The sequence below is a fragment of the Oncorhynchus mykiss genome, chromosome 19 (genome assembly GCF_057628025.1).
Source record: "Oncorhynchus mykiss isolate SJ-2025 chromosome 19, ASM5762802v1, whole genome shotgun sequence".
Lineage (NCBI taxonomy): Eukaryota > Metazoa > Chordata > Actinopteri > Salmoniformes > Salmonidae > Oncorhynchus > Oncorhynchus mykiss.
The window spans coordinates 68,560,318-68,576,670 of record NC_143040.1 but is presented as its reverse complement, the minus strand read 5'-3'; the positions used below and the strand labels follow the sequence as shown (position 1 = coordinate 68,576,670).

The window sequence follows — 16,353 nt, the reverse complement described above, 5'->3', positions numbered from 1 at the left end:
TTGTGTCCCCTTTCCTCTCCTAACTTAGCCTACTGTTCTGACTTACTGGTGCATATGTAGCCTATAGCCTGTTTTAGAGAAATGTCATCATTGAATATTGTAAGAGCTTTTATGGTCTGCTTTTAAGCCCCCTTTATTTATCCTACAGTTCTGACTTGGTGTACAGTGTTGAACAAGATAAAGTAAAACTTGACTTTACTCCTCTGTTTGGTCTGAAAAACCAGGAGGTGTGAGTACATTTGTTTCAGAGTCTTGCCATCTCTCCACCCTCTGCTTCAACCAACAGTCTCTCTGGACCAGTGGCCGTAATCCAACTGAAGACTGGTATGTGGCACATGATGTAGAGTCTCCTTGATGACTTAATATGTGTGATGATTCTGCTGGACAGGTTCTCATCACTGATTCTATTCTTGAAGTACTCCTCTATCTGTGGGTCGTTGAAACATCGTACCTCTGTCACCTGGTCCAAATACTCAGAAGGGATCGGATTGGCTGCTGCAGGTCGGGAAGTTGTCCAGAGTGGAGCAGTTTCCCCTTGATGAGGTTTGTCAGCAACATGTCCACTGAGGTTGACTGTTTGACATCACAGCAGCTATCATTTTTCTTGAGGTCTAGGGGCAGTCAGCACTCATCCAGACCATCAAGGACAGGCATACCGTTGTACTTGTCAAAGTTGGAGATACCAGAATGCTTCACATACACAAAACAGTTTTCCACAACTTGAATCAAACAGTGTTTTTTTTCTCTATCATCATGTTCAGCTCCCGAACAGGAAGTGGAAATATGAAGTGGATATCCTGATTAGCTCTTCCTTCGGCCCAGTCCAGAATGAACTTCTGCGCAGAGACTGTTTTACCAATGCCAGCGACTCCCTTTGTCAGCACAGTTCTGATAGGCTTGTCTTGTCCAGGTAAAAGCTTGAAGGTGTCATTGCATTTGATTGGCGTCTCTTGCGTAGTTTGGTTTTTGCATGCCATCTCAATCTGTCTCACCTCATGTTCACGACTGACCCCTCCACTTCCACCCTCTGTGATGTACAGCTCTGTAAAGATCTTATTGCGAAGACTTGGGTTTCCTAGGACAGCTATTCCTTCAAACACACACCAAAACTTCTTCTTCAGGTTGGATTTGAGTTTATGTTGTCAAGAAGCACATCTAAAGACAAAACCGTTTATAAAACATTAATAAACAGACTTCTGTTTCATGTTCCTCAGGAAGTGAAGTGTGATCTTCAGAGCCCCCTCTCTGGCCCTGCTCTCCTGCTTCTCATCTTCAGCATCCTCTCTCTGACTCTCTAAGCATTCTGGGAGATCTGGACTCAGAATCCTCTTGAAACTCTTCAGTTCTTTCTTCACTAAAGTGATGACAGTCTATTCAAGTGACTGAGAAAGAGATGTTAAGATAAGTGTTTTATTTTTATTTTTTTTACATTTACGTGTAATTCATTCTGCACAAGCAACTGAAACCAACCAATACAAAAAAAAAGTTAATTAAAATTATATTTGGCCTTCTTTTCAGCAGTTTTTACATTTAGGTAAACCCATTGGGAATTCAGACAAAAAAATTAAGTTCAATTCTATTTTTATGTATGACATCTCACCATGAATGTTTTATTGTACCTTTATTTAACTAGGCAAGTCAGAACAAATTCTTATGTTCAATGATGACCTAGGAACAGTGGGTTAACTGCCTTGTTCAGGGGCTGAATGACAGATTTTTACCTTGTCAGCTCCAGGATTCGATCTTGCAACCTCTCAGTTACTAGTCCAACGCTCTAACCACTAGGCTGCCTGCCGCCCCATGAGGAATATCGAGTCCAGGTCTGTTGTATGACTTTGGGAAGACTGACCACTGGAAATATCTGCTTCCGATCTCTCCTGTTGATCTCTGTAAGAAAAAGAAGTTGACTACAACTGATCAACCAGCTTCACCCCAAAACAATGACACAATACTTCTTATCCCTGTTTAGTAGAGAAGTCTCCCTCTCTGAGGTTTACTGGTTTTCCCATAGACTGTTCACTCTTCATCAACAGACAGCTGGGTACAGGGGAGTCTGGGCTCTTGTGTCTGTGCATCAAAGCTGGGACCGAGTGACTGAAAAACAGCTTCTATCTCAAGGCGATCAGACTGTTAAAACAGCCATCACTAACATTGAGTGGCTGCTGCCAACATACTGACTCAAATCTCTAGCCACTTTAATAATACAAAAATTGATGTAATAAATGTATCACTAGTCACTTTAAACAATGCCACTTTATATAATGTTTACATACCCTACATTACTCACCTCACGTGTATATACTGTACTCTATAGCATCTACTGCATCTTGCCTATGCCGCTCATCCATATATTTATATATTCATATTCTTATTCATTCCTTTGTTATTGTGAAATTGTTAGATATTACTGCATGGTCGGAACTAGAAGCACACGCATTTCACTACACTCGCATTAACATCTGCTAACCATATGCATCCAATAAAATGTGATTTGATTTGTTCTTGTTGTTCTGTATATGTCATTCTGTATTATGTTTTGTGTTCTGTGTGGACCCCAGGTAGAGTATCTGCTGCTTGTGCAACAGCTACTGGGGATAATAAAATACCAAGTCGCTCTTTCAGTTTTAATTCTGAGTGTTGTTTTTCTTTGACAGTGATTTTTATTTTCAATAAGACCAAGTTCTTACCATGCAACATCAGTTACTATATATATATATTATTTAACTAGGCAAGTCAGAACAAATTCTTGTTTACAATGACAGCCTACTGGGGAACAGTGGGTTAACTGCCTTGTTGTCATGGTTTTCTTCCTGGGAAGGAGAGGTGGACCAAAACGCAACGTGGTTATAGTTCATGTTTTTTTAATATGAAAACTAAACATGAACAGAATACAAAATAATAAACCTGAAAACCGAAACAGTCCTAACTGGTGCATAAAACACAAAGACAGGAAACAACCACCCACAAAACCCAACACAAAACAGGCTACCTAAATATGGTTCCCAATCAGAGACAATGACTAACACCTGCCTCCGATTGAGAACCATATCAGGCCCAAACACAGAAACAGACAAACTAGACATCCAACATAGAATGCCCACTCAGATCACACCCTGACCAAACAAAACATTAGAAACATACAAAGCAAACTATGGTCAGGGTGTGACACTTGTTCACGGCCAGAACAAAATATTTTTAACTTGTCACCTCAGGGATTTGATCCAGCAACCTTTTGGTTACTGGCCCAAAGCTCTAACCACTAGGCTGCTGCTTGAAATTATACATGTCAATACCACAGGCGGTCTGCTGGTAACTTAATTGGGGAGGACGGGCTCGTAGCAACATTACTAGGAGCCGTCCATCCCTCAGCAGCCTTCTGTGGTTATTATTCATGTCAATACCAAAAGACCCGGACCCTTCAGGTCTTACCCTTGCTAGTAGAGGAGTCTCCAACACTGAAGTTTATTGGTTTCCCCAAAGACTGTTCACTCTTCATGGATTCACAGCTGGGTACAGGGGAGTCTGGTCTCTCCTGATGGATTTTTGCCAAAACACCTTCGATCACTGATTTGTTCCCGATTGAGAAAAATTGGCTGAGCACTTTAAGTGGATACATTTCAGCACAGGAAATTGCCTAATAATACAATAGAAATCTCTCACCCCACAGCTTCAATGTGTAGGTCGTTCTCATTTTAGAGGCAGTAGTCCCCTCCTCTCTCTCCCCAAAGACACTCATTTTAGAGGCAGTGGTCCCCTCCTCTCTCTCCCCAATGACACTCATTTTAGAGGCAGTTGTCCCCTCCTCTCTCTCCCCAAAGACACTCATTTTTTTTGCCAACCTTTCTAAAAATTAAGTTCTTAAAAAGGATAATCCGAGTTATTTTCAGGGAGTAGCCATTCCATAAGGGAAATATGCAAATACATGCTGAAACAGGCCAATAGAATCTGGCTTCCTTGTGCTTGGCTCTGCCCACCTTCTTCCTAGTTTGGCTCACTGTGTGAGAGTCGAGGTGCAGGAACCAGTTGGTCCACATTGTGTCACCACTGATACACTTCCTCCCTGTATGAACGAACACAAATCAGACCTGCAGCGCTCAAATGCGACCACTTGGGCAGCCCGGTCTCATAGAGTTGACGTAACATAGTAAATGTAAATATGGGACATTCAAATCAGTACGATATGTTATGTTTGGTTTGGTTACATAAGACAGATGGTTACTTAAGGCAAAAATGAAAGAAGAGTGGTTGGCTGGGGTGGATTGGTAGGTGTATAATGCTAATGTCTAGCAACTCAAAGACTGAGTTTGAATCTCATCACAGACAAGTTTAGCATTTGAGCTAATTAGCAACCCAAAAGTTGTGAGTTCGAATCTCATAATGGACAACTTTTGCATTTTAGCTAACTACTTAGCATGTTAGCTGAACTCGAACTCTTTTAGCTAACCCTAATCTTAACCTTTCTGATCTCCCCATCCCGGATCCGGGTTCGTGAATACAGACTCAAGCTCATTACCATAACGCAACGTTAACTATTCATGAAAATCGCAAATGAAATGAAATAAATATGCTAGCTCTCAAGCTTAGCCTTTTGTTAACAACACTGTCATCTCAGATTTTCAAAATATGCTTCTCAACCATTGCAAAACAAGCATTTGTGTAACAGTATTGATGGCTAACGTAGCATTTAGCATTAGCATTCAGCTGGCAACATTTACACAAAAAAACAGAAAAGCATTCAAAAAAATCATTTACCTTTGAAGAACTTCAGATGTTTTCAATGAGGAGACTCTCAGATAGCAAATGTTCAGTTTTTCCTGAAAGATTATTTGTTTAGGACAAATCGCTCCGTTTTCTGCGTCACGTTTAGCTATGAAAAAACCCCTGTATCCAGGATTGTGTAAATCTATCAGCAAGCTCATTAGCATAACACAACGTTAACTATTTATGAAAATCGCAAATGAAATGAAATAAATATGCCATCTCTCAAGCTTAGCCTTTTGTAAACAACACTGTCATCTCAGATTTTCAAAATATGCTTCTCAACCATAGGAAAACAATCATTTGTGTAAAAGTAGCTAGCTAGAGTTAGCATTTCGCGTTAGCATTTAGCGTTAGCATTAGCGTTAGCATCCAGCACGCAACATTAACAAAAACATAAAAGCCTTCAAATAAAATCATTTACCTTTGAAGAACTTCTGATGTTTTCAATGAGGATACTCTCAGTTAGATAGCAGATGCTCAGTTTTTCCAAAAAGATTCCTTGTGTATTAGAAATAGCTCCGTTTTATACATCACATTTGGCTACCAAAAAAAATCCATAAATTCAGTCCTCAAAACGCAAACTTTTTTCCAAATTAACTCCATAATATCGACTGAAAACATGGCAAACGTTGTTTAGAATCAATCCTCAAGGTGTTTTTCACATATCTCTTCATTGATACATCGTTCTTGGACACATGCTTTCTCTCCTGAATCCCAGGAGAAAATGACCGCACCTGAAGATTACGCACAAATTTAGACAAAGGACACCGGGCGGACCTCTGGAAAATGTAGTCTCTTATGGCCAATCTTCCAATGATATGCCTACAAATACGTCACAATGCTGCTAAGACCTTGGGCGAACGACAGAAAGTGTAGGCTCATTCCTTGCGCAATCACAGCCATATAAGGAGAGAATGGAAAACAGAGCTTCAGAAATTCTGCTAATTCCTGGGTGATGCATCATCTTGGTTTCGTCTGTAGAATGAGTTCTGGGGCACTTACAGACAAAATCTTTGCAGATTCTGAAACTTCAGAGTGTTTTCTTTCCAAAACTGTCAAGAATATGCATAGTCGAGCATCTTTTCGTGACAAAATATCGCGCTTAAAACGGGAACGTTTTTTATCCAAAAATGAAATAGCGCCCCTAGAGCTCTAAGAGGTTAACCCTAACCCTAACCTTAGCCAGCCAGCTAACATAAGCCACCTAGCTAGAATTCGGAACATATTGTACATTTTTCAAATTCTTAACATGTAAGATGAATCATAATTATTAACATAACATAAGAAATAGGTGATTGAAAACAACAAATGAATACATACCATATGAAACATAACATACAAAATAAATTAGCTCGCTCAGATTTACGTAAAGAATAATACGAAATTCTCAGACACCAGGTTGCAGCCAGCTAGTCAGCCAGCTGATGACGCTATGGCAGTGCAAGAAAGAAAGCGCAACACAATTCAATAATAAATCAAGAGCAGCCTTGTAACTTTGCCCTCCCTAAGATCCTCATCCCTGCCCACCTCTACCGTCTTGCTTTCTGCTAAAATAATACTATGCATTATGGGAAATATTATTTGAATTTGGTTCAGGATTTTCCATAAACAAAGTAAAATTATACAGTTGTTTTAATATGAGTACAAGCATTTCAGAGGTACAGTTTTGGCCAGAATACATTTGTTATGTTCAACTAATGATTTTAGTCTTTATTTTATTTAACCAATTTAACCAAATTCCAATGGCTTCTGTTTTTGTGAACAAGTTTGTTCATGATTTACACTATTCATATTCATTAACAATCGAACAATGTCAGCAAATACATTTATAGTGTTTTAAAAATAAAACGTTTTTATTTTTTTATTGTAACGGCAAAGTATTTCAGTTTTTAATTACAACTGTCGGTTTTAATAACCTGTAATAAAGCTGAAAGACCAATATACTAAAACGAATATTATTATACATCAATTGTAGCTATACTAGATGTGTTTTAGTTTTATTTGTTATAATAAAAATAATTTATGCATATCAAATTGAGAATAAAACTGATCTCACGAATACGCTTGTATTTGATTGTATGTGACGCTCGGGGTCGCAGTTTGCATGAACAATGGGAAACAAAATTGCATCCTCTCCAAACCCATCGCATCGTTTGCCTAGCCTAGTGTGCGTAAAGCAGGTCACACACCTGCCCCGAACCAACACCGAACTGCGATCCTTTCTTCCCACGTCTAATTTTCGATTGGACAACTTTCTCCCACGTGTGTTGGCCGGAGATGCTTAAATATGCCCCCAGAGAGCAAATTATTGTACTCGTGGTTTAGTATTATGAATTGCTTCTTGATACGGACCTATTAAAAGAACCAACTGCCTGCCACAGGATGACATCGTTAATCGGAGGACTCGTCTGTTGTATTTCCTTCCTTGCCCTGGAAGTCCAAGCAACATACCGACTTCATGGAGGATACCATCCTCGGCAGCATCAGGCAGACAGCCCTATCGTGCCACGGCAAACGTTTCAGCAGGGCTTCCAACAGCAACAACCATTTCAGAGTGTTCAGCAAGGTCAGCAACAACCATTTCAGAGTGTTCAGCAACCAGCTCAGTTGTCTCAGAATCAAAGAACTATTGATTTGGGAGGTTGGTTCATTTTCATGCATTGTCTATTATTCTGTAGAGAGGCTTATGCTTTCTGTCTATAGTGCGCAGACAGCGGGAGCCGATATTTGGAATAGTCAGCGCAGACTGCTGTTTATATTAAACTATATTTGAGATTATAGTATATTTAAATTAATAGTTTGCAATTGACGTCCATGTATGATGTGCATTAAAGTTTCGAATGTAGTCTAATCTCCCGTATTGGCCAGTCGTCTGGAATTACAGAATAAAGGATTCTCTAAATGATTTGATACTGTACATATACATTCTTACCTTGACAGACAATAACATACATGTAGAAATGCATTAGTAGGAACATGTTACCAAATAGCACATCAAAGGAAGGACTGTCAAAGGAAGGACTGTCAATGTGTAGGCTTGTCAATGTGTAGGCTAATTTACTCAGTCCTTTGAGCTAAATTAAACCTTCCGGCCATTATATTTCAAAGTTAAATGTTCAGAACCCATCAACGTTACATTGTGAGAAATGGAAAACAAGATACTGTATGATGTCGATTACTACTGTAGAAGTTGTATTTTTAATGTTTATTTTTCATCAGCTTTTTTGCATCTGTACTCAATTGCTTGCAGACAGGATCGATTCTTAAGGTTAGCAGCCAGCCTCTTACTGATGCTTAAGGCTATAAGCGTTGTTTTTGTACTTCACGTCATCACCATGTAAGCCATAGGCGCTGGACCAAAAACAATAACCATTGCTCTACTGCATCTTCCTCCCTCGTGGTGGCCCAAAGCACATGGCAATAATCACTAGTACTAGCAGCCACACAGGAAATGGCCACCAGTCATGTACCTCCAGCTCACTGCACCACCCCTTCGACCTGCACCCCCACCCCTCCCTTCTGTGGGTGCTTTTACACCATTATTTTCCCAATCTCTTATCTTGTTCAATGATTGAGCACGTGCTGTGGTAAAAGTCACTATTGTTTTTTTTATGTCCTCTGTAGGTGAATCTTGAGAGAAATAGGATAAACATGTGCTTACTATACTACATTTGATGAATTGACTTTCAAGTTCAAATGTAACCTTCATTTAGCTAGGTAAGTCAGTTAAGAACAAATTCTTATTTACAATGACAGCCTACCCGGGGAACAGTAGAACAACAGATTTGTGTTTTTTTACTTTGTCAGCTCAGGGATTCAAACCTGCAACCTTTCGGTTACTGGCCCAATGCTCTAACCGCTAGGCTATCTGCCGTCCCAAGTTACCATGTTTACTTCCCTGAGAAAAGGTCAGAAACAAAGCTTTGTTTCATCTCGTATCCATTCCTAATCCACTTTACTTCAGATTCAGATTCAGATTCCTTTATTACTTCAGATTCCTTTATTACATCAGATTCCTTTATTACATCAGATTCCTTTATTACTTCAGATTCCTTTGTTACTTCAGATTCCTTCATTACTTCAGATTCTCTCATTACTTCAGATTCCTTTATTACTTCAGATTCCTTTATTACATCAGATTCCTTTATTACATCAGATTCCTTTATTACATCAGATTCCTTTATTACTTCAGATTCCTTCGTTACTTCAGATTCCTTCATTACTTCAGATTCTCTCATTACTTCAGATTCCTTTATTACTTCAGATTCCTTTATTACATCAGATTCCTTTATTACATCAGATTCCTTTATTACTTCAGATTCCTTCGTTACTTCAGATTCCTTTATTACATCAGATTCCTTTATTACATCAGATTCCTTTATTACATCAGATTCCTTTATTACTTCAGATTCCTTCGTTACTTCAGATTCCTTCATTACTTCAGATTCTCTCATTACTTCAGATTCCTTTATTACTTCAGATTCCTTTATTACATCAGATTCCTTTATTACATCAGATTCCTTTATTACATCAGATTCCTTTATTACTTCAGATTCCTTCGTTACTTCAGATTCCTTCATTACTTCAGATTCTCTCATTACTTCAGATTCATTTATTACTTCAGATTCCTTTATTACATCAGATTCCTTTATTACATCAGATTCCTTCATTACTTCAGATTCCTTTAGACTTGTATTTCTACTGCTTTGTTTTGTAGCATATCGTTGCTGTGTGTAAAGAAGCGTGCACGATCGCCCGCTTAAAAACTAACGTTCCCGTCCAATCTTTTTTTTAAATAGTAACACATGTTAAGGTGACTTGCTAAAACCTTAAGCAACTCCAGGCCTGAATGTGAAACCTGAATGTGTTTGATATATACTGAATGTACAAAACATAGGGAACACCTGCTCTTTCCATATCATAGACTGACCAGGTGAATCCAGGTGAAAGCTATAAATCCTTATTGATGTCACTTGTTAAACCCACTTCAACCAGTGTAGATGAAGACTTGAGACAATTGAGACATGGATTGTGTATGTGTGCCATTCAGAGGGTGAATGGGCAAGACAAAATATTTAAGTGCCTTTGAACAGGGTATGGTAGTATGTGCCAGGTGCACCAGTTTGAGTGTGTCAAGAACTGCAACGCTGCTGGGTTTTTCCATGCTCAAAAGTTTCCAGTGTGTATCAAGAATGGTCCACCACCCAAAGGACATCCAGCAAACTTGACACAACTGTGTCAACATAGCATCCCTGTGGAACACTTTCAACACCTTGTAGAGTCCATACCCCGATGAATTGAGCCTGTTTTGAGGGTGGTGCAACTCGATATTAGGAAGTTGTGCCTAATGTTTTGTACACTCAGTGTATATGACAGAGGACCTCTGGCTAGCAGTTCCCAGTTAAAGTGTGTAGAGCAAACTATTTCACCCTCTGTGGTAAAAACCTATGTCACATTCTTTTCCCTCGCAGAAACCCACTGCAAAAGCCGCCCCCTAGATCTGGTGTTCATCATCGACAGCTCCCGTAGCGTACGCCCCCAAGAATTTGAGAAGGTCAAAATATTCTTGGCTGACATGGTCGACACCCTTGAGATTGGCGCAGACGCCACACGGGTGGCCGTTGTGAACTACGCTAGCACAGTGAAGATTGAGTTCCTGCTCAAGACGCACTTCGACAAGCCGGGCCTGAAAGCAGCGTTGGCGCGCATCGAATCCTTAGCGGCTGGCACCATGACTGGGCTAGCCATCAAGACGGCCATGGAGGAGACCTTCACCGAGGGATCGGGCGCCCGGCTAACCAACAAGAACATCGCCAAGGTGGCCATCATCGTGACGGACGGGCGGCCCCAGGACACGGTGGAGGAGGTTGCCGCGGCGGCAAGGGCGGCAGGCATCGAGATCTACGCAGTCGGGGTGGACAGGGCGGACATGAAGTCCCTGCGTCTCATGGCCAGTCTGCCATTGGACGAACACGTGTTCTACGTGGAGACCTACGGCGTTATCGAGAAGCTCACGTCCAAGTTCAGGGAAACGCTGTGTGGTAAGAGAATGAGGCTAGTGCTAAGGGTTAAGTGAGAGATAAGACATGTTTGCAAGTCCTCCTATAATAGTGGTGCACAATTGAATAAGAGCCTCAGTCCTTCTGGTTTCAGTTTCTTTCAGTCCTTGACACCTACTAATGTTACTGACCACTCAGGAAACATACCTGGTTTCCCAGTTCTAAACTAGTTGTTGGATTCCCAGGTCTAAACTAGTTGTTGGATTCCCAGGTCTAAGCTAGTTGTTGGATTCCCAGGTCTAAACTAGTTGTTGGATTCCCAGGTCTAAACTAGTTGTTGGATTCCCAGGTCTAAACTAGTTGTTGGATTCCCAGGTCTAAACTAGTTGTAGGATTCCCAGTTCTAAACTAGTTGTAGGATTCCCAGTTCTAAACTAGTTGTTGGATTCCCAGGTCTAAACTAGTTTTTGGATTCTCAGGTCTAAACTAGTTGTTGGATTCCCAGTTCTAAACTAGTTGTTGGATTCCCAGGTCTAAACTAGTTGTTGGATTCCCAGTTCTAAACTAGTTGTTGGATTCCCAGGTCTAAACTAGTTTTTGGATTCTCAGGTCTAAACTAGTTGTTGGATTCCCAGTTCTAAACTAGTTGTTGGATTCCCAGGTCTAAACTAGTTGTTGGATTCCCAGGTCTAAACTAGTTGTTGGATTCCCAGGTCTAAACTAGTTGTTGGATTCCCAGTTCTAAACTAGTTGTTGGATTCCCAGGTCTAAACTAGTTGTTGGATTCCCAGGTCTAAACTAGTTGTTGGATTCCCAGGTCTAAACTAGTTGTTGGATTCCCAGGTCTAAACTAGTTGTTGGATTCCCAGGTCTAAACTAGTTGTTGGATTCCCAGGTCTAAACTAGTTGTAGGATTCCCAGTTCTAAACTAGTTGTTGGATTCCCAGGTCTAAACTAGTTGTTGGATTCCCAGGTCTAAACTAGTTGTTGGATTCCCAGGTCTAAACTAGTTGTTGGATTCCCAGGTCTAAACTAGTTGTTGTTTAAAAATCAAGAATGGAAACCAGCAGATGCGGCTCTCGAGGACTGGTGTTGTGCACCTGTACCCAAAAAACATTGACTAATATTTAATGTGAAACAGTGATTAAAAAAAGATTCCATATGATAACCCTCAATTGACCAATTAGAAAGTAATTCATAATTTACCTGAATTTATTCTAACCTGATTAATCCTGTTCAAGGTGACGATGTTGTCAGACTAAACCAATCAGCTGTGAGGATGTTTGTTTACAGGTGTGGACGCCTGTGCCCTGGGACACGACTGCGACCACATATGTGTCAACAACAACAACAACAACTCGTACGCCTGCAAGTGTCGGGAAGGCTATACACTGAATGCAGACAAGAAAACATGCTCACGTAAGGACCACAAGCCTCTATCGGGAATGTGGATAGCACTTTGTTCGATAGGTACCTACATAAGGACTTCATAACACATTCATAACCCATGAATAACCCATATATAAGCAAGCATTTCCCAACAACCACAGGTTGATTTTTGTGATACTTATACTGCAGATTTCAACGATTGTTGACATAAGTATTTATGAAATGCTCATGTACTGCTTGTGAAGGTGCTATGTTATGTATGAGTTATGAATGTATTGTGAAGTCCTTATGTAGGTAGCCTTCAAAATAAAGTGTTACCGGAAAGTTTTTGTGTGTAGGGGACATATTTTACTGTATTTATTGTGTAATACAGAAATGGGAGGATAACAAAGGGGCAAAGGTCAATATTAATGTGAAAGATTTTGTCTTATGTTTACACTTGGCAGCAGGTTCTTTGCAAAACCAAAACCAAAACCAAAACCAGAACCAGAACCAAAACCAAAACCAAAACCAAAATGGATCAGGTTCCAACGGTTGGTGCACCTTTATTTCAGAATTCATAGGCTAAGTGCTGCTGTTATGGTATGCATGCCCAGTGCTTGAAGTGGACTGAAATAGATGCCACAGTCATTCTGGCTGCTGGTACTGTTATATTTATTATTCTACAAGAGGTGCAGAAACTCATGATGTGGAACATTTAAGGTGCCCCCCGGGAACTCAGTCCCTGTGTGTTCCTGCCAAAGTCAAGCACTGTGCATGCCACTATCCAATGCGTTTACGCCATCTTCGCTAGCTAACATTGCTTTGTCCCCTCTTCACCTTATACGGCCAATAGATGGTGAGTTTGTTGTGATGCGTCGGCTTGGCTTATTCAGCATTAAAACCCACAGAGCTGCAGAGTAGCCCATGGCTGCAGAGCTAAAGCTCTCGACCTGCCTTGGTTATCGACGGTTCCAAGAGCGTCCGCTTGGACAACTTTGAGCTGGTGAAGAGTCTGCGCTGGCACTGTCCAGGTTGGCCTGATCCGGGTACACCAGCTGAGTCCGGACCTAGTTCACCTTAAACCACCACCAAGGCTTTGAAGAAGGCAGTGAGAGGTGTTCAGTACATGGGTTCCATGACCGTGCTGGCCCTGCTCCACCTGCTGGAGCAGGAGCTTCACACAGGGAGAAGGCACCAGGCCAAAGTGCCCCGGGGTGGACATCGTGCTGATGGATGGACAGTTGCAAAAGGACATCTCGGAGCATGCCAGGAACCTTAAAGAGCAAGGTGAGAGACCTTTTTCTTAAACAGTATAATGTAACACCATTTTATTGAGTTGAACATATCTGAAGTGGTAAGATGACAACTCCAAACTCTAAAATGACTCACTTTTTTTTTTTTTTTCATCCAGTAAAAGTTCATTATATGAATGCATGTTTCCTCCTACCGTAGCTGTGTAATACTTAAACATCCAATCCCATGTATATCATGCACCCTATCGCAGTTTTGAGTTTGTCAAAAGAGTGACCTTTGCCCTGTCCTGTCTTCCTTCTCTCTTTCCTCAGGTGTGGAGATGTACGCGGTGGGTAAAACGGAGGAGAACGAGCTCCTGGAGATAGCCTCTGAGCCCCACAGACAGCATTACGTTCACTCGGCTGACTTTAGCACCGTGGAGCAAGTTCTGCCACTGTAAGGAAGAAGGAAATGTATGAGCGAAGGTGCAGCTGCTAGGGAAACAACAGCTAGATCCAGGAGAAGGACCCAAAGGAGCCTGGTCGACTGACTTGTGTTTGGCCTCATACGTTTGTTGGACTGATGCCTGGGTATTTCAAATTGCATGCAGTCACCTGTGGTTTGTTTCACATCTACGGGAGACCTTGAAAATCAAAGTATACATGATGGGTTTGTGTTATGATGAACAAGTCCTTGAGTGAAGGGCTTGTCTACTGCCTTGGTTAAAGCTTGAATGAATGGCTGGCCTACTGCCTTGGTTAAAGCTTGAATGAATGGCTGGCCTACTGCCTTGGTTAAAGCTTGAATGAATGGCTGGCCTACTGCCTTGGTTAAAGCTTGAATGAATGGCTGGCCTACTGCCTTGGTTAAAGCTTGAATGAATGGCTGGCCTACTGCCTTGGTTAAAGCTTGAATGAATGGCTGGCCTACTGCCTTGGTTAAAGCTTGAATGAATGGCTGGCCTACTGCCTTGGTTAAAGCTTGAATGAATGGCTGGCCTACTGCCTTGGTTAAAGCTTGAATGAATGGCTGGCCTACTGCCTTGGTTAAAGCTTGAATGAATGGCTGGCCTACTGCCTTGGTTGAAGCTTTGAAGTGATTGTTAACCTTTTGCAAAACCCAATTGATTTACCATTGACTTCCCCTCAATGATCTAAAAAAACTTCACCTGATCTTTGACTAACTACTTGACATCACTTGACTGTATGCATTGTCTGTATTGGAAGTTTTGACTTTACATGAAGTCCACTAGTTGTAACACTTTACATTAGGTTGCTCACAGTAGCAGGGAATTGTAATATTTGATTGCATTGTGCAATGTGTAACTACACAATTTGTTTCCTTGTATCCACAATGGAAGATGATTTTAATAGATCCCTAAGTGTGGAAGAAGTGACACTTTATGGGGGGCTGCTGAGGGGAGGACGGCTCATAATAATGGCTGGAATGGAGTGAATGGAATGGCATCAAACCCATGGAAACTATGTGTTTGCTGTATTTGATACAATTCCACCTATACCGCTCCGGCCATTACCACGAGCCCATCCTACTCAACCAACCTGTGCGTAATACTGAGTAGCCTATCCTATTTAGACGACCCAAATAATACAGGAAAAGCTAACAGATAAGTTGTTTATTGGTAACAGCAGTAACTTAACGTCTAGGTTTTTTTCATAAAAAAAATATATAGCATTTATTCATTATTGCCATTGATGTCTTTTTTCAGAGGACGCGAATGAGATGAGTGGGAATGAGCTGAGTGAAGACGCCTGTATGTGTGAGGCTCAGATTGCGTTCCAGATGAAGATGCAGTCCACCATAAAGCAGCTGACCAACAAACATATCCTTTTAAACTCACCAGTCCTTTTTATAATGGGTAAGGGTGGTATTTACATAGGGCTTTACACAAGATCTCAAAGCCACTACCACCAGCTAACAATGTTGTATGGCCATGTGTATACTGGTCTACTTTAAACTGTTACACTTTCCCTATTACACTTCAGTATATGCATTGAAGAAGACAAGTCATTTCCTTGACTGTTATTTCCACTTGATGACCTATCGAGGAAAGTGACCCGGTTTGGAGGCAGGCGTTGATTCTAAAGAAGAGGACGCTGCCAAGAGACCATTCAGAGCTCACCCAGTTAACCTCAATCTAAAGTGGCTGTATAGTTTCCCTCTTTTATCGACAACAGTCCATTTTGGAGTCATCGTACTGTATAACCTCCTTCAATATATGTGGGTTTTTTTTAGCTCTAAAACAATGTATTTAAACAATAATGTTCAATTTGCTCACAACAGATGTCCCCATTTCATTTTTAAAGTTAGGAACAAAGACCAAAGTTGACTTTTTTTTTTTGCACAATATTTGTCTCCCCATGGTGGCACCTTTCCAGTTTAACAACATACCATCTTCCACCACATCAGCTATAATAAAGAGGAAGCAATAGAGGCTCCGTCACTGACCAGTGATTTGTTTTCTTATTGTGGTGCAGGATAAATGTGGTGCAGGATAAATGTGGTGCAGGATAAATGAAAGACACACGAAATGTCATTTCTGTCAATATATGGTGTTCTATTGTTCTATTTTCTAGTGTTCTATTTTGGATATTTGTACAAATGTACACATTAAATACATATTTTGAACAAATCTCATATTAACATTGTTTCTGTCTGTATTTTTTTGTCATAAAGATAAAAGTGCTACATGCATGTGCTGTATATATACGTCAAGCACAATATAAAAAAAACATAAGAAATACATTTGCTGGCTGTCTCCAAGTCCACCAGCTACTAAACAATTTGTATGGAGAATAATTAACCCCCCTAAAAAAAGGAGAGACTGAAAAGTGATTGTCAAGTTTATATATGCCATTTCGCAGACACTTTTATCCAAAGCAACTTTAGGTCATGCTTGCATACTTACATCCAAAGTGAATACAGTTGTAACTACATTTTCATGTATGGGTGGTCGTGTGAGTCAAACCCT

General features: G+C 40.7%; 1 protein-coding gene and 1 long non-coding RNA gene across 11 annotated transcripts; both read left to right on the top strand.

The window, feature by feature from the left end:
- Positions 1-733: 733 nt before the first annotated feature.
- LOC118941506 (uncharacterized) lies at positions 734-2,621 on the top strand. Its single transcript, XR_005037808.2, has 3 exons — positions 734-910; positions 1,041-1,121; positions 1,215-2,621. It is a non-coding gene; the product is annotated as an uncharacterized LOC118941506 (long non-coding RNA).
- A 4,212-nt stretch (positions 2,622-6,833) lies between these two features.
- Positions 6,834-16,025, top strand: LOC110498223 (matrilin-3). 10 transcript variants are annotated; one of them, XM_021574859.3, is made up of 6 exons: positions 6,834-7,327; positions 10,233-10,802; positions 12,054-12,179; positions 12,596-12,682; positions 15,091-15,204; positions 15,415-16,025. In XM_021574859.3, exons 1-6 carry the CDS (start codon positions 7,144-7,146, stop codon positions 15,459-15,461), a joined length of 1,128 nt encoding a protein of 375 aa, XP_021430534.3. In that variant the 5' UTR covers positions 6,834-7,143; the 3' UTR covers positions 15,462-16,025. The 10 variants fall into 10 exon arrangements, 6 of the variants coding, with proteins under 6 accessions (XP_021430534.3, XP_021430535.1, XP_021430532.3 ...); XM_021574857.3 differs by having other exon boundaries at positions 6,851-7,402; XR_016489071.1 differs by having other exon boundaries at positions 6,859-7,327; positions 12,599-13,418; positions 13,697-15,204.
- Positions 16,026-16,353: the final 328 nt, after the last annotated feature.

Coding starts and splice junctions, on each gene's coding strand:
- LOC110498223 (XM_021574857.3), top strand. CDS start 7,144: ATGACATCGTTAATCGGAGGACTCGTCTGTTGTATTTCCTTCCTTGCC. Junction 7,403..10,232: donor AAGAACTATTGATTTGGGAG/GTTGGTTCATTT, acceptor TTTCCCTCGCAG/AAACCCACTGCAAAAGCCGC. Junction 12,683..15,090: donor AAATGGATCAGGTTCCAACG/GTTGGTGCACCT, acceptor GTCTTTTTTCAG/AGGACGCGAATGAGATGAGT.